This window comes from Archocentrus centrarchus, chromosome 13 (genome assembly GCF_007364275.1).
Source record: "Archocentrus centrarchus isolate MPI-CPG fArcCen1 chromosome 13, fArcCen1, whole genome shotgun sequence".
Taxonomy (NCBI): Eukaryota; Metazoa; Chordata; class Actinopteri; order Cichliformes; family Cichlidae; genus Archocentrus; species Archocentrus centrarchus.
This window is the reverse complement of record NC_044358.1, coordinates 34,940,458-34,965,515: the sequence shown is the minus strand read 5'-3', so window position 1 is coordinate 34,965,515 and position 25,058 is coordinate 34,940,458. Positions and strand designations below refer to the sequence as shown.

Here is a 25,058-nt window from a genome sequence, read left to right as displayed (position 1 = left end):
ACGGTTTATTGCTGATATCTGGAAAGCAGCAACTACAACAACAGTACAAAAACAACATGTGGTTGGGTGGTGACAAATATCTGGGGCAATTTGACTGTTATCTAAACTGTTATTATTATTATTATTACTATTTTTATTGTTGTTGTTGTTGTTATTATTATTGCATTAATCTGAAGAAACAAAATATATGCTGTGTGACTTAAGGCCGTTTTCACAGACCACACTAGCAGAATCAGGTTGGGACTTTATCCAAAGTTGCCGGTTCTCACATATATAGGAGACAGCTCACTTCTTTTGGTTTAGGGGGCTGCTTGAATAGATTGTTCAAGAGGCAGGAAACATGTCACAGTGAGTTCATCTGACTATTACTTGCTCTATTAGGCACAATTCGACATCACACAGAGTTTGTACTGTGTGAGTGAAGACCGTTAGCGTTTGTGTTGCGCAACCGCATTTTCATGCACCTGAGTCGGGCAGTCTTTACAAAGGTTCAGGGCAGCAGTGCATGTGTCAAAATGGCTCTAGTGCTTGATGAACAATTCTGCAAAATAATAAATAGCATACAGTGACAGTGTGTAATCCAAAGGATTTTATAAGTCTGTCATGTGTGGACACTGCATTGGCAATATAGCTAAGATGTGGCTTTAGCTTGGCTTAAGTACAGAAAGTTTGCTTTTTTGCTACTGGGCCATTAACCACCATCTACTTACCACAACCTTTATTTTTGCTGCACAAAGAACACACTTCCTGCACAGGCATGCTATACTGGATGTAAACCAAGAAGTGCACAATATTTCAACACAACCTCTTGGGATAATGGGTTGGGTTGAAAGCGCTGTATCATTAGTAGGTGAACTTTTGAGCCAAACTGTCTTTAGTTTAAATGAAAGAAAAGTGCATGTCAAAAAAACAATGTAAATGTGCCTTTGAAAACTGGCCACAGGTTAACTCAGGTTTCTTTGAGTTAACCTGTTGCATAAACTTAAAAAAACTGTTGCAAAAACCTGAAAACTCACTAGCGGAGTCCCCCAAGTCCACACATTTCTAGACCATTCCCAGTGCTAGTTTGCAGCTCCTGGGCAAATCTGACAGTTCTATTATCATCTATTTCCTCAGTAGGCGGATATACAACACTGAGCGAGTGATTATGACTTCTATAACAGGCCTTTCGATATCCTTGGAGCAAAACACATATACACACATGCTCAGTGCCTGATTTATTGGCTTGAGAGCCTGGAGGTGGGAGGCAGCGTGTCGTCCCCCAGACATGTTGACCAGAGCATGAGCTATTGAAAAGACAGGGAGGCGGGCAGCACTGTAATTAACTCACTAAATACATTAGGCTGAAAGATCCCACAGTACATCAACAGGGGATGCATTGAGAAATGATTTGGGCATTTATCCTTCTAACATCTTTGCTAAGGGTGATTGTGCAAATAACAAAAGTGATTCAAAGAAAAATCTGACTCACGAGGCCCTGACAACTTGTGAAAGCTTCTTTGGGTTGTTTCCCAGTTTTGGTTTCAAATGCTTTGCGTTTAAGACAGGCAGAGAACACTTTGCTTTGTTCTAAATCATTACTTATGAATTAAAAAGTATTCATATCACCAGTTATCTTTTTTTTTTTGGCCTTCTTGTTTGATAGTGACAGTGAAGAGTAGACAGGAAAGTAGGAGAAAGAGCGAGGGAAGACGGGGTCTTGCCCGGGCCGCTGACTTTCAGCCCTGAGGCTGCCGTGAGCTAACCTGGCACCCATCACCAGTTATTTTAAGACCAAAAGCAAAATCACTGACATAGATACAACTTTAATATTAGTACAATCTCCCAAGTAGTATTTTGGTGTTTGATCAGCCTTCAAGTTCATAGATCTAACAAATAAAATGATTGTACAGCATGTCATCTTCATATTGGGCTGGTCTGTATTGAAAGTGATAACAAGACTTTGAAAATTACACCATTAAAACAATTACGCTTTATGTTTGTGTTCTGAAGTAATTTGGTCCATAAATGCAAATGTTTCTTGCACACTGTTACTCAACATATGAATCATAGCAGCAGCTACAGCAGTCTCCCATGTGCACCTTAGAGAGGAAGGAGGTGTCCTCCTCCGCCGCACATGATGACTGGTTCTCTTCAACAGTTATGGAAGACAATGGGGAGCATTGTGCATGTCATAAAAAGCATCCGCCTTTATTGACTTGGTTAAGCCTCGCTGTCGCTCCTGCACTCTGCGTTTAGAGATGACTTCCTCTGTCAAAACAAAAAAAAAAAAAAAATCTCTGTCCACTCCTGTTAATTACCTGAGCATACGCTGAGCTGACAGGTGAAGGTGTGCGATGGATGTCTTAGTGTGTGGGGGAAAGGGGCTGATTAAGGTTGACGCCACTCCACTCCAGTGACCTACAGCTGAACTTGGACCTGTGAGAAAATAACAGGTTCTCCAATTAGGCCGAAAGTGTCTCACCTCAGGGTTTCTTTCTAGAAGTCTTTCTTACCTCGCCACACAACAATTAGCCCGGAGGAGCTCTCCAGCCTGTGGAGACCTGCATCCCTGCCTGCCCGCCAGGGCTTCTGCTTTCACAGGGATATTTAAGAGGAAAATGTTTGCACTCATACGCTACAATTAACGCAGATACACTGTACCTATTCCAAGTGCTTTTATATTTTAGCCGTAATATAACCAGGTGGAGAAGCTTGAGTCACAGCCCATTCGACATAGGCCTGGAAACTGGTATGACAAATTCTGAATGAGCCATGTTTAAGACATTCTGAACAAATGACTATTGTGTACACAAGCAGTTGCTTTCAGTTCATTAACTGTGATAGTTTTAGTTCAAGACTGGTTACCTCAACCATGCAGCTGGACTTGTTTAGTCAAAAATAAGAAATGGCGGGGGAAACAAAGGGTAATAAATAGTTAACATGTCCAATCCAGTTTCACCAATATTGATCTCTAATACATTTAGTTGTACTCTTAAAAAAATAATAATAAAGAGTATCTGGAAAACATTTCCCATTACACTTGGCAGTGGGTTTAATTGTCCCTATTTCTCTCACACATTGTTTAATCAGATTCATTTGTTGTTCTGCTCATTCGGCCAAAAAGGAAATAAAGAAGTGATCAGTAATGACTTTTAAAATTAAAAGAATAAGCCAAGGAAATGAAAGAGAATACAAAAAAAAAAAAAGAAAAGAGGAATGGAAATGACCTCTGTGCTTAACTGATAACCAGCAGAAACAGCTTGGGGGCTTCTATAGGTTAACATACTATATGAACCATACTTAAGAGTGTTTACACAAGGCGTTAAAACACAGTACACATTACTCAGTGCCAAGTTGTGCTGTTTGCATAAGAAATCATCCATGTCCGGTATCAGGCACTAAAAATACACTTAAGACTGCTCCTCACTTGCCCAGCGACACAGAGGAGCTTTTAGGTGCACTGCAGGCCACCTTGTTCTCTGTACAGATAAACGATGATAAAAGTCACAACACAGCGCGTTTAAATGCTTTGTTCTCCTGAATGTGATTTACGAGGAACTTTGACTGCATTTAATACATCTTCATAAGCTCCATCAGTAATGGATCTGCCTGAACTTCAGCCTGACAAAGCTACTGTAACTGCTTGATTTACACATACTTAGCATGACGCGACAGCACATTTGGAAAATGGATCCCATGTGTGACTTTAATTTGTTTCATTTCATGTATGAAGAGATGCACCAGAGCAAACAGCAAAACTGGTTTGTGGTTACATGTGCAAATAAGTAAATACAATAAAGTCTTGGGAAGTGTGTCACAGCGTGCTGTTTTGGACTTCTGAGTTAAAGGTTTAATTCAGGAGTAAAATATAAAGTTAAAAAAAAGCTGCACAGACCAAACCTCAAAGCACTCCAATAAGACCATGACAGCTTCAACTGTAGCTATTTTATTAAGTGTATTTACGTACATAAACACACACTTGTATATAGTAAAAATAATTTTACACAAACCTAAAAAAAAAAAAACCAACAAAAAAACAAGTTTACCAAACAAGCATTATTTACATCGGAAAAATACTGCACTTTTCATATTAAACAATGACAAATAAAGGTAAATCTGCAAAATTCAACAGTCGAAACTCTTAAAAATTAGAGATCTTTAACAGGACAGAGAGCAGAGTTTGAAGCACACGGCAAAGTCACTGACAGGCAGTTAAAAACTGTCATTTTAATTCAGGTCTAACGTACCAATTGGGGTAGTCATACAGAGCCTGCAGGCTGAAAACATCTTTGAGAGTTTATAAGTTCAACGTTAGGGGTGTACCTCCGTGAATCTCAACTGCTTTAGAGTTTTTGGTGTCCTTGTGGCTGAAAGTCATCTTGACTTCCATGAGAGATGAAAAAAAAAAACAAAAAAAGATCAGGAACAGCTGAAACGTTATATATAGAAATGATTTTAATTAAAATTCTGTTTTATATATGTTTCTATCCAAAAGGCCATATATTTTGTACATGTTTCTACAGTATGATACAGTGAATGGCTTGGCAGAATTATTTATTTTTATCTTTTGAAAGAAGAAAAATAAAAATGCAAGCTTAAACAAGCAAATAATGAACACAGGTGTGCCTAAAAAGCTCTACAGTCTGACTCCAAACTAAAAATAGAGGTCTTGTAGTTTAAACTTTACAAATCTGTCTCGAAATATGGCACTTATAATTAGAAATGACTATAAAAAATATACTGCATTTGATATTATTTTATCAACACTTAAAAAGCTTTCCTCTGAGACCAACAAGGCACTGTAACAATTTCATATTACAGAGTTTGGCAGTGAAGTAATGTATAATACAAAGATTCATAGACACCCTTTAATAAGGCAATGCTTGCTATTTTGGCACCATTGATAGGAGCTGTGATACATGTTAAGGCCTGACAGACCTTTTTGGATATCTACTCATTATACTGCAGACCAAAGGCAGAAGGTTTACCAGTGCAATTAGTATTTATGGAGATTTGCTCTCAGTATGGCACAATTTCCAGTGCACAAACAAAAACACAATGCTACACTGGGTAAAAACTGTAGGCCACTAACGTGAAGCCAGTGATATAGCTAAAGCATCTGGCTCTTAACACCACACAGGCTTTTTACAGTGATCCTGAGGCACTATTTGTTTTCAGGTTGGCATTAGTCTTTGGTTGGTTTGTTCTTGCTTAGCTGGCTGTGTGAGTTTCTGACATAAGGAGTGGCAGATCTCGCTCAGATCCCTCCACTGCTCCGGCTGGATTGTGACTTTCTGAACTGAGATCTTCAGGTTCGAGTTGAGGTGCTTCTCCTCCACTCTGCGCCACCCCTGCTTCCTCTGCCAACCTCCTCATCCTCTCCTCTTCTTCTATTTTCAGTCTCCGCTCTTCAGCCTCTATTTCCTCAGTGGTGGGAATGGAGTTCTTCTTGGGTCTTCCCTTGGGCTTAGTCGGAGCCTCGTGACCTCCTTTGAGCACCTAGAATAACACATAGGCAGTCTTAGTGGCCTCCTCTGGTGATAAATGGCAGCAGATGTCAAAGGCGATGCTTGCTATTATAGTAATTAAGCGAAGACATATCGCTACTGGCTCCACCTTGTGCACTCATTTATCTTTAACGATTTCAGGTCTTTTTGTTCTCTCAGTTGTCGACCCTTCTACAAAAAGTGTTTGCTCTCACTGCCGTCATCATCAGTCAGACTGCACTCTACCTTTCCACACCCTGCACTTCCCTCCGTGTTGCTATATTTACTCATTATAGTAGCATAAAACAGTAGCAGTGCTTTGGTGTGCAATGAAAAAAAACAAAAAGATTTTTCCCTCTCCCTCTTTCCAAACATTATTGGAGCCTATGCAGGAAGCAGTCATAATAACACATTCATTCTTGAATGGCATGTGCAGGTGATTTTAAAAAGAAATACTTTGAAATACAGATGAACCCTTTTCACATAAACCAAATAATTTTACATTTCCGGTTAAGAATGTTTGCTGAAAATAAAATAAAAAAGAGTTTTCAAAAATGCTAAAAAAGTAAGAGTGGTAGGGGCAGAATGTGAACATATTGCCCATTTTTCCCACACATCCCAGGCTTTACGTTAGAACTTACCATTTTCTTCCACTTCATACGCCTGTTTTGGTACCATGTCTTCACCTGAAGCTGTGTGAGACCAAGTGACTGCGCCAGGTCTAACCTGCGGAAGCACAAACAAAACTTACTTACTTATATTACTTTTATATATTTATATATATGTGTGTGTGTGGTGTATATATATATATATATATATATATATATATATATATATATATATATATATATATATATATATATATATATATATATTTTTTTTTTTTTTTTTTTTTTTTTTTTTGTGTACTTGTTGCAGTACTTTTCTGGAACCCTCTAAAGATATATACATGTATATATGATGTAGCTGGCATGCTTTAAACATCAGTTTCTCTTCATGAGAACATGAAAATTGTGCTCTCTGAATTACAGACTATAAAATCAGTTATATAATACAATTTTATTCCTACAGGTTACCAACACTTAAATACAGTATTAGATTTGTACCACTAACTCTGTCTCTACATCTCAAGCCCGAGATTATATGTCAGGAACTCCACTTTGACACTGTACACCTGCAGCTACGAAAACAGTGCTTGAAGCGTCTATGAGATCAGTAATCCCATCATAGCACTTGTAGCTGGATAATTGAAGCCATTGGAGAAAATTCCGAATGCATCCACCACATGTGGTGATCCATGACTAATAGGGCTATTTGTTGGTGTGTAATATAAAACCTCAGGAAGGGCCAGATAAAGTGAACAAGGCATCCATTAACAAAGCAACAGAGTTTTCTTTTTTTTTTTTTTCTTTTCTTTTCTTCCCTGATCTTCTCAAGGTCTTTAACAGCCAGATGAAGGATTTTTCAAGACCAGGATCCCCCAGGGATAGGAACTGACTTTCATTTGATGGTGACAGTGAAAGCCAAGACAGGAACACACACACACACAAAAACAGTGAACAAAATCTAAAAAACAGAGCTACAAAAAAATCCCTGAGTTTTATGGATCTGTCTACATAACTTTACACCATACAAAAAGCAGTGTGTGTGTGTGTGCGTGCGTGCATGTATGTCTAAAAACACAAGACATAAGGGCAACTGAGCTGTCCATCAGATTTCTATAGGAGTAGGGGAAAAACTGGAGGCTGGAGAAAGTAATTGCAGAAAAGCAAACCTCGCCAATTATTTACAGTCATTAGTTTTCAATGGCAAAAAAAAAAAGAAAAAACCCACACACTTACATCAGTACAAACAATATCTGAGTCACTCCCTCGAGGCCACTACTCGGCCGCCATTTTGTTCTTTTCTCGCACATGAGGCTCTTGGGTGAAACTGAATCCCTCTTAATGATGTTCATGATGATAAAGATGACAATCATTAAAACACTTATGGAAATACTTGGGAACTGCGTAAAATCATTACCCGCTCTGTGATATAAATACTCAAAAGTCTTTTTTTCAGGAATATTTTTGGTTTAGATTCCATCCGCCCCCACACACACTCTCAGTTCACAACCGCAGAGGTTCAAAGCCAAGAAAAAGGAAGAGGGAAGCTAAGTTGTCTTTGGATCATAACAAACCAAAGTGAGGAACATGCCACACTTTTGATGTGGGGTTTTAAAAGGGGATTTTCTCTGTTGATGTTTTTCCACCAGCTGGGTGTTTAATTAATTTTCAACACAGTGTCAGAATCAGATATTTTGACAGGACACAGTATTTTGGCACAGTTATTCATACGGGTAGTTGGTTTTGATCACTGAGTTGTACTATGCCTCGGGGCTTCTGCTTTAAGATGAGGCATGGCACCTTTCCAGTAGCTCCAGGCAAGCCAAGATGTGATATATTAAATAATGCATCGTGGGAGTTTCCCCCAAGGATAGGATGTAAATGGAATGACAAATAAATCTACTTTAATCCAAATATGCTAATGCATTTTTAGATTGCATGTAGCACGCGATTACATTGCAATGAGGACAGAATGTTTGCAGCATCTACCTGAAAAGAGCAGCTATTTGAGCGTGCAAACACTTGAACATATTGCACCAGTTATTTATGCTTTTAATCACCGGTGATTTACTCTCTATACCTACAATTGCTTATTAAAAAATAAATAATGGGACATGAGGTGCACAAAATCTCTACTTGAAGGTTCACAAGCAGTTTAAAATTCCTGCTGCACATGTGAAGCTTTTTTGGAGCGCTTTTGACAACATTTATGGCTCAATGCTGTTCAGGGTTATAATGGAAAAGCAGCCTGCAGGCCAAATATAAAAGCAAGGTCTACAATTTTAACTGGAAAATATGGTCCCAAAAATGGCCCACAGAATGGAACTTAAGACAGATATTACCATATAGATTACTTCATCTTATTGTAGAAAATTTAATGTACTTTATATACACCTGCAGATGTGTGAAATGATTGGCAGTAAATCAGTGTAATACATTTGTGTTTGCTTTTGTTGGCCACTGTCCCTGTTTCACTGAATAAGGCAGTGTTTCGTTGTTGGGGCCTTTTGCTGTTCTAGAGCTCAGGGTTAAAACGTTACTCGTGTCTCAACTGGAATGCTGAGGTAATGCTCTGGCTTGAACAAATTCACATTACATGGGACATGCCCCACAGGATAAATCAAAAATTATGATGCTGGGTTAACCGCTGCTTGATAATTGCATCTGCGGCTTTGTGAATGTGCTGGAGAGTGTGCGCGTTACGGACTTTCAAATTTAGCTTCATGCAAGTTATGTAGGTTGTCAAAATATTACGGTTAAGTGGCACTTACGTCGCACTCGCTGCTGGTGCATCGCCGGTAACTGTGCATTGGTTATCTTTGATTTCTTTGTTGTTGTGTTGTTTCAGTTCTCCAACTCAATCTACCTAATCAGATTTAAGTGTCTGAACTATACTGACCTATCAGGTGTGGACAAGTACTTCTGCTTCTGGAACTTCTTCTCCAGGCCCATCAGCTGCAGCTCAGTAAAAATAGTGCGGCTGCGACGTGGCTTCTTCAGGCGGGGCGTGCTGCGCTCAGTCTCCGACTCGCTGCTAATGCTGAGGGGCGTCTGGCTGGGTGACGGCTCGGAGCCTCGCGGATGCTGCGGGGAGAGCAACGGCAGGTGCGAATGGGCAGCGCCCGGGGAGGACGGCTGCGGGACGTGGGCCGGCAGGTTGGACGGCTGCCGTGTGATCACTGAGAGGAGCGGGTAGGCATGTAGTGATGAAGAGCCTGGACAGAAAAATAGAGAAATGCATTAAAGTCCAGTGGTTAGAATAGATATCCTGAATCACTGCAGCTTGGTTATACCATTATCGACCACCTGTAATTGCTTAGACAGGTTCATTTTTAATTGACCGATGTTTGCCGTGAAAAGTGTTTTGCTTGTGACCTTCCTCACGTAGAGGGCTGTGAACCCAATGACGCAGGCTGTGTTTTACACTGATCCTCTGAACTGCTCAAATGACTGATTATTTTTCAGGGGTTGTTAAGCACTAACTGCTTTCCAACACAAAACCACTGCATGCACACACACACACATACACAGACAAGTGCAAGTACAATAAGCTGTAATAAAATCTAAAAAACTAAATCAGACACCACTCAAATAATAAACTTTTTCCCTCTCTTACATTCTCTCCCACTCTTGCAGACTATGCACGCACACACACAGAGACACACATGTTTTTACTCTCTATCATAGAAGACAGAAGCAGCAGACGCCAGAATCGATAAAAGCAGCACTTGTCTGGAGCCTATGGGGGAGAGATGGAGACCTGGAGGTTGGCACGGAGGATGCGGCGGGTCACGTAGAGTAAATATAATATCTGCCATAAAAAAAATCTTCACAGCTTCAAAGAGTAAAGCCAAAATTTACACTGGATCCCAGAATGGTACAGGCTGTGATACATGGGCTGATAAGGAACAGTGGAGAGGACACAAGAGGTATTATGGGAGTAGATGAGGATGATATGGAGGGGGATAAAATGCTCCACTGGTAAGGAGAGAAATCGTGCACAGAAACACCCAGCATATGTGTTTCTGGTTGTCTGTGGCAGATTTGACTTCTTGAACTCCTCATCTTCCAACAGACAACCCAGACACGGTGATATACACATGCCAGAGCTAAGAGACTTAAAGTATAAAAACTGTGCAAATTCAAGTAACTTCATAGCAAGCATGCATGTTCAAATGCACATACACGTAACCACTGTTGCCCTGCTAACATATAAAGGCACATACATACATACATGACACTGCCTTGGGCTCATCATGACATCATGGTAAGGCACTGAGGTCATCACTAATCCTCCAATGTTAGATTGCTGGTATTGCAACAAGTCTAGACAAGACCTCTCTTCTCCTCTTGTATGAGCCTGCCATATATTCATATCTTTCCATTTACGCTGTTTCTGTCTTTCACTCTGCTTCATATCTGTATTTTTGATTTAATGAATCATCAGAAATGACGAATGCATCCGAAAAACAAAGAATCGTGCGTAAATATTTATTAAACTGTAATTTACAGGAAAAGGGGGCCGTGCCAGTCATGGCATTCTGACAAAAGAACTCACTCCTGTTTGTCTTCGCAACTGTCAGGAAATCTTGTGTCAACAAAGCTTTAAGGTGTCTTCCGACAGTCCCCCAGAGGGAGTACGAAAAACAAAGAAAGATAAGGAGAGAGAGAGCAGAGAATGTCAGCCCTCATGGTGACTTTCCACTGACAGCAAAGCCATCCCTCTGACATGTTGTTGACAAGTGCCAGTGTCCTGTCAATAGTCTACAAATAAACTGTTTGAGTAGTTGCAAGAGCTCAGCTCAGCTCCACGCAAAAGCACACTGATACTGTTGATAATCACAGTAGGAATGTAGGCACTGGTACAAATGCTTGTAGTAACCATTACAGAAGACATACCTGCTAAGAATAGATCAAGAAGAGCAGTTTGTTAAGCACTGCTTTTAATACCAGCTGTTTTCTCTATTGATAACATCTTTTTTTTTATGACATAACACTGAAAAAGGAAAGCATATTTGCAATCATTTAATTAATAAGTGAAGAGTGGGGTGTTATTTTTAGAAGTGCATGGAAAATAGTTTTAATGCCGCAACTTTAATGTCACAACCCGGAACCAATTGATGCCTATCATAACATCTACACTCCTTCTGTCACTCTTTTTTTTTTTTTTTCAATGGTGAGGAAGTATGGATGATTCATTGCTTTGCTATGACAAGTGTACGTGAGCATTTGCCATGTTTTGCATATGCGTTATCTGATGACAACTAGAAAATTGTTCAATTAAATGGATTTCCTGCTTTTGCCCCTGCTATGTGAGAACAAGTTAAACGTTCCTGGTGCAACACGATGTCGTTCCTTTATTTTTCATCGCTCGCTGCTCCAGTGATCTATCAAAACCTGACAGATTACGTGAATTTAATGGCACGTCATGCAATGCGACAGAAGAAATGTGTCAACAGTGTCTTGTCGAGTGTAACTGTGTAAAAGTATTTGCTCTAACAGAGTCGGCCCATCTATCAAAAAAAGCATCACGTTAAGCGTGTTAAGGATTTAACCTGAAACCTGATCCACAGAGGTGGCAGCAGAAATTAGCCTGTAGCATACACTACTTTTAGAGACAATGTATTACTTATCCTTTTTAGAAACAGAAAAATCTGATGGCTATGCAGGAATGACAAGGAGATGACAAGCTGTCAACTATCATCCTTAACGGAAGATGGAAGACGTACGTGTGTTTTCTCTTTGTGTGCACGCATACTTGCCTGTGTGTGTCGACATGGGTGTACTCATACTTCTTAACTCAACTTTATACTTAATGGGAGACTTTATTGTCTTCAGCGGATTAGGTTTTAAGATGGGACGAAAAACCTTTTGCTCACTTGGATTTCTCCTATAAGCCCTCAGCCAGTACTAAACCAGTATGCAGCAGCCCTCAGGCTTCACACACTCCTATTTTTTTTTTTTTTTCATTATGTTGTCAGGTGAGATTACAACACAGTTGATCTTAATCTCTCTCACCTCTTCCAGAAAACACCACTAAAAGCCCTACCCTAGGTCCTGCTGAGAGATGGAAAGCCAAATGAAATATTGTAAGCTGCCATTCTGCTGTTCACTGCTCAGCACCCGGTCAGGGTTTATTATCTCAGATCCCGCTGTAACTGACATGGAACAAATTCTATGAGTACTGTACACAATTAAGATCTTGATTTCATTTGACACTGGGGGGAAAAAAGATTTACACACACAAAAAAAAAAAAAAAAGTTCCACAGAACAAAATGCAGTGAGAACATTAAGCTGGTAAGTTTGACTAACACAGGAGCAATTAAAAAAAAAAAAAAAAATCAGACTAAACTAACATTTCATTTGTCATCCTGCAGCCAACGTTGGTGGCATCACTGTCTTTCAGCGGCCTCAACTGGCAGCAGGAGGCTATAACATCCTTTCCTTCACAGAATGAAGAAGTCAACTTTCACTGTTAGGGGGCCGTGCAGGGGCCAGCCACCTCTTTTTGGCCCAGGACCTATGAGCCTGCCAGCATCTATATCAAGCTCTAAAAGCCATTGATGTTGGAGAATATACTGTGTCTAACACCCCTGCAGCTACAAATAAGTAGTGGGCACAGTGTTCTGATATGCAGGGCGGGTTACACTATCCATCCGAACAGAGGGGTGCCAAAGCCCAGTCATAGTGCCCTCTAGCATACACCAACCATATCAGAGGGATGAGGGAATCGTTCCCCCTATTTTTATCCCCCCTCCAACTTCCCACCCCCCATCGCTGTCATCATCAAATTGCAGTAGCTATTATTTCAGACTTTAGAGCAATTATCCTAATGGTTACCAGTGTGCAGTAGCCTTTGATTTGTTAGGATTCATTTGAAATTACAACTGTAAAGTCAAGCGAAAAGTTTTGTTTATGTAAGATGCAACATGCTGTAGCTTCCGAGCTTTGTCACACTATACTTTGGGAACTTTCAGCAACACAACAAGACACATTTAAAGGGCTGCTTTCAACGCTGAATAAATGACCTATCGATCTATCTGATTTTAACGACATGAGTGTTTAATACTAAAATACAAAAAGAAACGGATTAACCTCAAAAAGAGCCATAATGTTAAGGCTTATTGATTTAAGTAATGTGTTTTGGCTTCATAATTCCTTCAGTATCAGTCAAGACACATCAATACACTATTATTATTATTCTTTTATCAGCATTCTGTGTTCCTACAGCTTTGTTTTGTTCTGCACATCTATGTGTCTAGCAGCACATAATCATTTAATCTGTAAATATCCAGCACATTAGGGACATTAAGGACAGCATTTGACTTACCAGAAAACTCATATTCATCGAAACAAATGAGATAAATTAGACTGAAGCTTACCGCTGAGTAACCACCTGTTTCTGGAGTTAGATTTTCCTTTATCATTTCCTTTATCTATTGTACTCTTCCTAGACTTATTAGTTCAATCATTTATCATCCTCCGCTCATTAAAAAAAAGCCCTTAAGCATCACTGAAGTTCAAAGATGAATGTATTTAGGTTTCAACATCAAACGCTTAGCTGATATGATATGATTTATCATGAAAGATGTAGAGTGATGAAGATGAAGTCACAGCTATAAGAAAAAGTCCAGATTAACTGTAATTAACCTACACCATAAAACAATTATAGAAGCCTTCAAAAGGATACGAAATCAGGCAAACCGTGCGTGCAGTCATGCTGATATTCATTTGCAATGTTGTACGCGCAGGAAATGATAATTATTAAAAAAATAAATAAACTGAACAAATGAACGCTATACGGTAACACATTATTTTGTCAACACAGAGGCATAACCCTCAACATTGTTCAGTGTATACGTACAGTTTAACCTGTCTAATATACCCACCAACTTATGCACAACAAATAAGATTTCACCAATCATGCGGCTTTAAAATGGATCGTTTAAATAAAAGCAATTATAATACTGAGATACTGCGTAGGTGTTAGAATTTTAATGCGTAAAAGTATCTGCAACCTATTAATGAGTGTGTCTCATATATATATTTTTTAAATGTACGTTTTTTTTTTCTTTCTTAAGCAGTCGGAAGAAACGTCTTACCCGAACACGAATGAAGAGGCTTTGGTCGAACAATGAGTGAAGGGCACACCGAGTAGAGAGAAAGCTTCTCAAAATAATCACATGTCTCTTTGGAGAGGATCTCGTCAATCATGAAAGTCTTGTAGCGCCGCCTGGCAGCCTTCAGCTGCCCAGGGGAGGAGAGCCTCAACTCGGCTTGACAGTGCATGATCTGTCCCTGTGCGCCGTGCGCAATCGTCCCTGCACAATGTGTTCAGTAATTTCTAAGCATATGCAGCTTCAACCGTCTTGAAAGCCGACTATTGGAGTTCATGCGCTAAAACAACTCATTGTTTGTACTAAAAAAAAAGAAGAAGAAGAAGTTTAGCTTTCCCTGAAGTCTCCTGCTGAAGATCAGTAGCCTTCAACTTGAGCTGCGCAGCGCGCGACAGTGGTAATGAACTCACTACAATCTGTGCTCACACCCACTGCTATATAAACCATCCCTTAACACAACGCTGCTGCTCCACTTACTCCCCCTCTCTCTCTTTTTCTCTCTCTCTGTATGAGTGTGCGTCACATACACACACACACACACACACGCACACACACACACACACACACACACACACACACACACACAAATAAATACACTCACGTACATACAACGCCTCCTGCCCGCTTATAAACTTCGTTTCTCTTTCGCATTTTACACACTAGTCCACTTATAGCCCTAGAATAAAATTGTATTTTCAGAATAGAAACTACTATAATCATTAAAGTTGTACTATTAAACTATTTTTAATATACTATTATACCAGTACATTTAGTATTATTAGTAGTGTTCCAGGTCAAGTATAAGACATCTTATCCTTGAGTTATACATTAAGTAAAATCGGTGGCGCTTCTTGCCTTTTGTGAAATGATTTGTAATTTGTCTTTAGCTCTAGACCGACTGTCTAAGTATTTATTCAAATTGTCGGAGAAACACAATATGCAGTGCATTCTACTATATTATTAGATATTTTCTTTTACTGTGTTATAAGCTATAACCTCAGAGAAATAAAACATTAAGCTTAATACTGTAGGTGGAGCGGAGTGTGGGGATACTTCTTTCTTTCGACATTCTAAGTTTTATATAATTTATTTATTTATTAAAAGCTAGTTAATTATTTATATACCCACACAACAAAATAATTGTCACTTTTAACAACAATAATAACAGTAATAATAACAATAATAAAATATTCATCATCATCACAAAGGCGTAAAATAAAACGGTAAGCAGAGTTAAAGGAAATAAAGGACCCCAAAACTGTGCCGTTAAAGGCCCCGTCAGTTAAACTGTCATTATTAATGTCCCGAACAAGCTGCGGCAGGTGCAATTTGTTACAAGTCATGCCAGGGAAATACACAAAAGTTTTACTAACAGCAAGTTTCCAATAAAATCCACTCCCGCGGAATAATAACACCTGTACGCTCCTTTCTCTCTACTTGTTCCTGCTTGGCACAGAATTCGTTTGGTTCAACGGTGAAATCTATTTTAAGAAAAGTATCTGTCAGTAAGCTCAAATAAATGCAGGACGAGTGTCAGCCACGAGCTGACAACTCTGACATTAATGGGTAGAAGGCTACCGGCACGTCCAGCTCGCGCAGCATAATCTCTACATATTTTCTCCCGACAGAGATCTTTTGTGTCTTTCTCAATGTTCTGTTTTTCTATTAGTCTGTCCTGATATAAGGGTGGTTACAACTTTTTGTAAGCCCACTAACGAATAAATACGTTTAAGAGTGCTTTCTGCATTATTTGATTTTTATTTCTAATACGTTATGATTGCAATAAAACGAACAGCAGACTGCTTCTGGAGAAAGCTGCTGCAGACGGAGTTTCAAGCAGTCTGTAAACTTTGAAAAGTCGGTGTCTGAACGCGCGTGGGTGGGGTGGGGGGGCAATTATGATCACAACTGGAAATACATTTAACTCAGTGGCGACTTGCACCTCCAGAGCCTCCGTGTTCAAAGTGTGAAGGATTACGGAGGAGGAAATATGGGAGCTCTGCATGGGAAACTCAGCTTTCTTTTTAGAGGATTGATGGCTTGATCAAAGAGGAGGTGAAAACAACTGCTGAGCTGGCTGCGGTGCATGTTTTACTTTTAAGTAGTTGGTGCAGAAAGAAAGAAATAAAAAAAAAGAAAAGAAAAAACTTTTCTAAAAAAAAAAAAAAGGAAAAAAAAAAAGCTCTTATCTGGTGACATAAATTGAAAGAAACCGAGAAAATAATTGTATTTAACTTCACTCCCGATTGCAAATCACGGCAATAATTTTGCTCCGTTTTAAAATCAGCTGAGACTGAATAAAACCAATAGACCGTGGTGGATGATTTAGGCCCCGGTGAACCCAACAACCTGAGGTGCTGCCAAACTCCTGGAGTCACGGCTGCAGGCATCTTGTCAAATTGGGGGTTTGCATTGCGGGGCACAGCTACAGGGGAGGCAGGGTCCCTTGGTGTTTGGAAGCGGATCATTTCAGGAGGCACGCTTCTATATAAGTCCACACAGCAGCGGCTACCGAGTGGCCTCTCTAATCCGCCCGCTCCAGGGCTAGAGACGCCAGGCAGATCAACCAATTAGAAGAGTTATGCCGCAGCCAGAAGCATAATAAAGGCCTTCCTAGTACTGACACCGAACAGAGGATACTCTCTATTAGAGCGATTTGGGAGCATCAGGATGCAACCAGATGCTAGGTAGATTACAAGCAAGACAGAGCTTGGTTCAGATGGTGCAAATACAGCTCCACTTTTGGACTCTGGGAGATTTACTGAGGAACACCGCTGTTAGTGGCATAAGCGCTTTCGGAAGGGTAGATTATGACCTCTATACAAACATTAGGGGATCTCATGAACGCTGCACAGGGAAACAGACTGGGACACAATGATCATCGCAACATGAGACATTAGGGATCAAAGTGCTGCTAATTGTGAGATGGAACAGCAGCCTACCTTTCATTTCTGTAAAGTCACCAAACCCAGTGCCACTCGCTAAGTGTGAAACCTCCTCTGCTGGAAGAACAAGCCGAAGCTTTGCTGAATTCTAATTAGTAAGAAGTGCACCTAATCGGATGTAGTCAAGCACACCGAATGTGTCAAATCTATGTATAGACTTGAAAATATCATAAACCTAAAAGGTCAAATAGAAGCTGATCATGTGGCGGAGTTATATTTACCGCCTTAATTGATTCAATAAAAGGTTGCGCGTGGCGCCACCTGTAGATTACTTCATAACCCACTGCACAAGCGTATTAGTTACACGCGGTCCATTTATAGGCGCAGATAAGGCCTCGTGTGCATGCATTACAGCATGCACCATCAACATACAATAGCCTACTTAGTTAACTTACTCAACATAAATAGGTTCGCGGTGTACAGCCAAGACCCTACTATTTGTGTTATAGCCAGACAAAAGACAATGCAACAATCAAATGAAAAGAGCTTTATAATAATGAAAATGTTCATTTTAAAATGGTCTTACAGATCAGAATTTAAAAAAAAAAAAAAAGATATTCTGGAAAAGAGCAAGGTTAGGACGTTACAATCAGAAAAAGTCAGTGCTCTGTTCCAGTAATTGGTGCTGGTGGAATCTTTAGCTGAAAGTTGTTCTTTCTTTGCAAAGTACCTGAAGAATTTCTGAAATCATGACAGCACCATTTAAATATTTGCATAACATAAAAACAGGCCAATATCTTTTTTAAATACATAATTTTTTTTCTTTCTTGGATTCTAAAAATAACTACTAATCAGGTCTTATTGTTGTCCTTGCTTTTGTGACAATGTTTACACCCCTCAAAATATCTGCGACATCTGTGACGAAAAACTCACACGAAGGAAGAGTACAAATTTAAAAACGCCTTCAAAGTAAACAAAAAAACCAAAACTGGCTCTAAGGCATGAGTTATTAATTAAATCTTAAAATTGGTAGGATCTTTACAAACAACCTGAGTATACACAATAATTTTCTCGACATACTTTTAGAAAATTGTCTGCAGATCTGAAGAACTTAAGTCTGTACAGAAATCCTTTACGTCTCAGTATCGTTGCCATCTACTCTCTTGATAGCCACGGTTGCTACCCCTATCATCATAGTGTTTATTGCCGCCTCTGCTGTCAAAGTGACGGTTGCCACTCCTGTTGCTCTGGTGGTGATGATGGTGATAATGGCTCTCTCGGCTGTGGCTTTGTTGCTGATGACGGCCCGAGCCTGACTCGTCCGCATAGCGCTGGCTTCTGCCACTGCTGTTATTTTGGGACGTGTGATGCCGATAGGGGGAACTGTCATGATGCCTGAAGTCACCACTGCCGGACTTTCCACCTGCAAATGTCTGCCGCTGCGGAGGTTTGGTGAAGACTCCATTTAACTGCTCCAGTTGCTTCATGTTGGTCTGCCACATCATGTTGTTCATCTAGAGGTGGAGGAAAAATTAAAGGATCTGTGTTATACATGGCTCACACAGTAACAGAAGCACACTCAGAAATCTGGTCTGTTGTGGCTGTGCAGTGGTGGGGTAATACAGTATAAAACAATGTTACCGTGACATGTTTCTGCAGATTATCAGGAGAACTGAAGGATCTCTGCATCTGGGGTGGAGGAGTATATGGTGGGGAACTGAAATGGACTGGGGTCCTGTAAGAGTGTGCAAACAGTTGTCAAATATTGTATGCCATAAAAACACAAGAACAATGTATAAAGATCTTCAATTCAGCTCAACATTTAAGGATTTAATTTTTTTGGTATATTTCCCCTCTCTTAAAGACCAAACATCCACAATCAGTAAAGCAAGCAAAGCACTAATACAGAGGGAAATAAATGGTAAATATATTGTGCTTTTCTACCCTGAGCACTCAAAGCGCTTTTTACTACAAGCCTCATTCACCAAATCACACACATTCTTACAAGTGTTTTTTCTATACCTAAGTGTGTCTAACTTTCATGGAGAGACACTCGCACTCTGATGGATACACTGGGGGCAACAGAGGGTTCAGTATCTCGCCCAATGATACTTCAACAAGCAGAATGGAGTAGCCGCGGATTGAACCACAGGCCTCCTGATTGGCAGACAACCCACTTCTTCCTCCTGAACCACAGCCGCCCCAACAACTTACATATTGTAAGGGAAGGGGAGGATGACCAAGGGGGAATCAATGAATAAATAAAAAAATAAATGTACTTAAGTATTATGATTCTTATTTCCTGATTCTAAATAAATTTAGAAGAGTTGAAGAGTCTAAAGGGCTCTAGCCAGCAGTTGATCACCTTGCGCTGCGCTGAAAATGTCATCATTAGTCATCTGAACTGTTTGCCATTACGACAATTAGCAAACGGGCGCAGCTATTAGCACTAGAAAAGCAGTTGTCCAATACCCAGGGGGGGACCCCAACCTCCGGTCGTCTGATCCTCTGATACTGCCAGGCTGTGAATTTATTCTGGCTAGATCCCTGGTCCAATAAAGTTACTATGCTGACAACAAACCAAAAGGGACAGCAAGGCTAGAGGACAAAACTGACGACAGCATGACAAGTTATGGTCCACAACTTTTATTATTAGAATTATGTATAATTAGTTTTGCAAGATGAGCCTAAAGTTTTTGTGAGTATGTCACTGACAAACTAACATTATAAGAGCGAATCACAAAAGTCTAGCACTAACAAAAAAAATGAACAATACACTGTAATTTTCAAATAAAATAACTGGCTCAGTATTCTGCTGAAAAAAAACAGCACCAATATTTTAGAAATGTTGCTGGCCTTCCCCAGCAACATTACAAATGCATGATTACTCTCAACTCAGGTAGATACTCAATTTACTTGACAAGGCCAGGGAGTGAAAATCTTTCTAGTCGACTAATTTGAAATTAACAACACTCAGAAAAAATTTAAAACTGAACACAACCTGGTGGATGAGGTTAAAAAAAAAATTAAAACTAATCATAATCAAGATTATTTTGGTCAATATTGAAATCACTGAATAATTAACATGGTTACTCTTTGATTTTGTAAAAACTGCATTTATTGCACTTAAAGAAAAGTGAATACCTTGAAATCTAGTGTACTTCCACAATCTCTTGAAAATAAATAAATACTAGATTGAAAATAAAATACAGAATATATAAATAAAATATAACAACATATAAACAAATTGCAATATGAATAAATACATTATAAATTAAATACAAATAATAAATAAATAAATAGAAAGGCAGTGCCAGTTATAATGATCAATAATACTAGGAAGAAATAGGACCAAGTTACTTAAACCAAATAAATTAGCGATCGTGAGTCACGTCAGTTTACAGGGCGGGCTCGGTGACAAATCGTGGTCTGATGCGGTGCTATTACACCCACGAAGCAAATACTGGTAGCGACAGCTCCCTACCGTCCCTTGCTAATCATGCCCCGTGATTGGTAGGGACATAACGGACATTATTTGATATTTTTCAGGAGGCGCAGGTCAGGTTACAGCATAGATTTCCCGCTCGATAATTAACACATAATGCACCTGCACAAGCATAAACACCCTCTGGTCATTTATGTAAATTACATTGTAGGGTCGTAAAGACTCAACGCTGCAGCATAAATCGGGGCTAAGAGTATACAGAGCGTAATGTGACAAAATCATTTTAATAATAAACTTTTTTTGGCAATTACACTGTTTTTGTGATTGTCTCGTTTTTATTCTCTACTTCTAAATATGTTCTCCTGAGATGTTGTAATGGAAATGACTAGAGGCCAGTTTGTGGTTTCAATGTGTTTACATCTGTAAACAGCTCTGGCTGCACTTTGACAGACCTGTGCTTACGATGACATGTGTCACATGGAATAAACTGAGTTTAACTAATTTAGCACAGAAATATGACCTTTATGTTGAAGACATTTTTATCTAGGCACTTGGTTCTCCACAACTGTGGAAGTAAGAATAACTAAGACATTAGAAATTAGCTAGTGACTCACATATCCAAAAAGCTAGGGACCAAAAAAATGAACTTGAATAAATTTTCACTTCACTTTTTAACCAAAAGTTTACAGCTTTCACCAAACTAGCACGCTTCATCTTTCTAGTCAGCGTGTCACTACCAAGCAAGATATGTTTCACCCACTATTATTAATTCCATTTTACAAGCACACTGTTTACACCAAAACATAAAGGTCATAAATCTTATACACACTCATGATTAAACAACATTTTAGAATTCTATGGTCTGTTACAGGAACGTTTTGACCACAGTAGCATCCACTCACAGAGCACCGGTCAGCCAGATCTGAACAGACTACACTATTTTAACTTGTTTAAATTCATAATTAAAAAAAAAAAAGAAATCCACTTTCATCATCTGAGCCTGAACACAGATGTTTTTTTACTCTATTAGCTACATTGATCCACTCATACAATTTGCTAATTTTCGGTCATAAACTAAACTCAATGACGGTCGTTTTGATGTTGTGTGACTAGCTTAATGAGACTTTCTTACCTCTGGCTGTGGGGATTTGGGGTGCTTGCAGGACTTGAATTCTGTGAGTTCCCTGGACTGGTGCCATGACTGCTGCCTATGAATGAGCCAAACAACATTCATATTTAAAAGGAGAAAAACAACACAGCTGCTTGAGGCACACTTAATAATTAAAGACAAACACTCACTAGCATGTTTTATAAAAAAAAAAATAAACATTGTTACAAATGGTTGTTGTAATTATTGCATTTCCTATAATGTTACAGTTCAGTTCTTGGATGACGGTAATATTAAGTCATATCTAGCAATATCTTAAAAGTCAGTAGCATAATTTCTTATATCTACCCATGAAATGAAAAAAATATGAATGGCAGGACTGTTCTAAAAGTTACTTCATACTATTATACTAAAAGAACAAATATCTCATTTACAATAGCCCTAAACACTGACAAACATAATAAAAACAAACATTTTACATCAGAGTCTAAACCTGTAAAATATTTAGTAACTAAAGCTTTAAAATTAATTTTATATTGTAAATGCCACCAAGAATAGTCTCTTTATGTCATTAGCCTTTTAACATGAAAATAGAATAATAGAAAGAAAAAAATATTTGTTAGTGTGGCCTTCTTCAGCCTGTTTGTTTCACATGAAGCTGCAGTTATAACTGGTGGAGCAGGCCCAAACGGGGTAGTGGCCTTCCAGCTAACTTTTTTTTTTTTTTTTTTAAACTGGTCCTCAGCCATTGGGCCTTTGGTTAAGTTGCACTCTGGTGAATGGTTGTGGAATCATTTTTCTTCAACATTGCCAATGAAAATATTATGTGGCAGGAAGAAATGCAATTTTCAGTTTATGATAATGTGTTAAAGGGGCAGGTCACCTCAAAATATTTGCTCCAGGCTGTAGTTTCAGTTATTCATCTAGATAATTTGGGCAGCAGTTGCCTAGTTTTGAAGATATCTGCTGTAAAAATGTATGGCTTCTCTGAATTGTGGTGCTCAAAAAGAACCAAATTACACACAATACAAGAGCAGAAGCAACATTTTTTTCCCCAGACATCCAGACTCCCTTTAAAGTTTGCCTGGGTTAAGCCATGTAAATTGATATTCTTTAATTGAATTCTAATGAAATACCCACAAGTGATGTTGGCTACCATGTTTATTGCTAACTTATGATAAGATGAGGGAGCTACCCATAAAGTTAAAGGGGGTAAAATTATCTAGTGAAACTGTGGCATGGGTCGGTCCTGGTTTCCTGTTTTTTTTTTTTTTTTTTTTTTTGTTTGTTTTTTTTTTTAATTATACTAAAAATAACTTTCTGCGGGAAAACTTTACAAACAAGACAAGCTGCATTTCAGAGGCACAGTGGAACGTCAGTCAGCAATGAAGTGAAAAAGAAACTATTTGCAAAATGTAGCGTCACACTATTGAACAGTACTATCTCATTGTAATATCTTGTCTAAAAAAAATAAAATAAAATACATAAATTATATATATATATATATATATATATATATATATATATATATATATATATATTAAAAAGTCAATACACCTTCAAACCTCTGTTTTTCTGGAGATTTGTCTAACATAACCCCTTTGATTATTGTGTACAACAACTGTGTACATCACTTTTATATAATATTCATAACAGCTCCTTCCTAAAGATTATGGAGGCAGAAGATGAATATTTTTCCAACCAAATTCCTATTTTATGACTGAAGGGGTTATGCATTTATGCTACTAAGTTACTAAGACTCAGTTCTACTCCTAACCTGCCATGCACACAGACAACTGTGCACAACACCAACGTGTACCTGTCGGACGGCTGGAGGGTGTGTCATTACTGTACACGGGACATTCTTAGTATTCAGCGAAGGTGCCCATTTCCTTATATGATCAAGTTAGTGGCTGGCGGTTTACATGAAGATCGCAAACATGTTTACAAAAAAAATAATAAAGTGGTGCTTTTTGGTGTTTTTACTGTCAACCTGTGATTGAAACCTTCAATGTTGTAAACACAGACATGCACTAAATACTCTAACATGTTTACGTCACCCACTATCAAACCGTTCATCAGCTAAAAACAACACAAAGTCAGCTCACCCGATCTGAACTGCACATGGATATTTCTCCCGTACAGCGATGTTCCGTTGAGCAGCTGCACGGCGTAAGGCACGGACACGTCATGTTTGTATACGGCAAAACCAAATGTCTTCTGTTTCCCATCCAAGTCCTTTGGAATTTTTGTTTTAACGAGAGGCCCCGCCTGCAGAAAGCACCAGCGAATATCGTAAACAAAAGTCTGTAATCAACAGCTAAATCTTAACGACAGCTAACTAGTAACTGTGATTTTAAAAAGAGAGAGAGAAAAAAGAAAGAACTACAAACACGGCATGTGTAAAACACCACGACATACGTAAAGGAGACACATTTGTTACAGCACAACCTACATCTCCCTGTTAGTTAGCACATTCTGGGCACTTATCTGTACGTGCTTTCTGTCCCACTAGCTAGCTGTTATGCTAGCCACACTTTCCAGTTCTGTGTAGCATTAGCGAAAACGGCACCTGTAAAAACAACTCGAACAAAAGCTCCTCCGTCACTTTTGTATCTAGGTTTCTTATGAAGACGGTCCGGTCCGTTTCCTCCTCTATTCCCATTGTATTTAAGCAAATCAGGGAAGTCTCCTAGCAGTACACACTTTAACGTCCAGCCTAAAAACAGCTCTGCGACATAAAAACGGAAGGCCTACCTTGCCGTAAAGTGAAATGCCGTTATCCTTTCAGCGGTTGTTTCACGACATATAAATATCTGTCTGTTCTTCAAATTTCGGGCTTTTACAAGATGCTTTTTTATATATATATAAACCGCTACACTGAAAGTTACTATACACAGTCTGATTATAAATATAATGCATTATAGGGTATTTTTCTTACTACAGTAGCAAAAACACACAACAGTAGAGCTGCTGTGAATAAATGGAAACCAGCTATTTACACGAAACAGCAACTTCTAGCAGGTTTAATAAAAAATTAAGAGTGTTGTAATTTATTTTACAGAACAACTTTGGATAAATTTGCTACTTCTTAAATTATAATTGATTTTTTTTTATATATAGTAATTTTCTAGGTCGCCGCAATATTGTCGCGCGTCACTGACTACGTCACTAAGTTGGTTGGGGGAATTTAAAGAGGACAGGAAACGTTACATACCGCAGAAACCTAAATTTATTTGAAAATGTGCTTTATCAGTACATGTTCACCTACAGTTATTCTTTTACTTATCTTCTAGCTATCTTCTATCTTCTGCTAGTATGCCTATTCCTATCATGAGTTCTCATAGTCAAACCTAAGAAATAGGCCTATCAAAAGATGAGAGAAATGTTATACATTATGTTGATAAAGTACTGAAACATAATCATCAG

General features: G+C 38.9%; 2 protein-coding genes across 2 annotated transcripts; both read right to left on the bottom strand.

The window, feature by feature from the left end:
• Window positions 1–4,003: 4,003 nt before the first annotated feature.
• Window positions 4,004–14,587, bottom strand: barx2 (BARX homeobox 2). The gene is made up of 4 exons (XM_030744770.1): window positions 14,177–14,587; window positions 8,973–9,288; window positions 6,110–6,194; window positions 4,004–5,481 (listed from the first exon to the last, which is right to left on the bottom strand). The coding sequence occupies exons 1-4, from the start codon at window positions 14,361–14,363 to the stop codon at window positions 5,194–5,196; spliced, it is 876 nt and encodes a 291-aa protein (XP_030600630.1). The 5' UTR covers window positions 14,364–14,587; the 3' UTR covers window positions 4,004–5,193.
• A 3,043-nt stretch (window positions 14,588–17,630) lies between these two features.
• Window positions 17,631–24,380, bottom strand: rbm7 (RNA binding motif protein 7). The gene is made up of 5 exons (XM_030744455.1): window positions 24,202–24,380; window positions 23,738–23,900; window positions 21,654–21,729; window positions 18,718–18,811; window positions 17,631–18,590 (listed from the first exon to the last, which is right to left on the bottom strand). The coding sequence occupies exons 1-5, from the start codon at window positions 24,292–24,294 to the stop codon at window positions 18,216–18,218; spliced, it is 801 nt and encodes a 266-aa protein (XP_030600315.1). The 5' UTR covers window positions 24,295–24,380; the 3' UTR covers window positions 17,631–18,215.
• Between the last annotated feature and the right edge of the window lie 678 nt (window positions 24,381–25,058).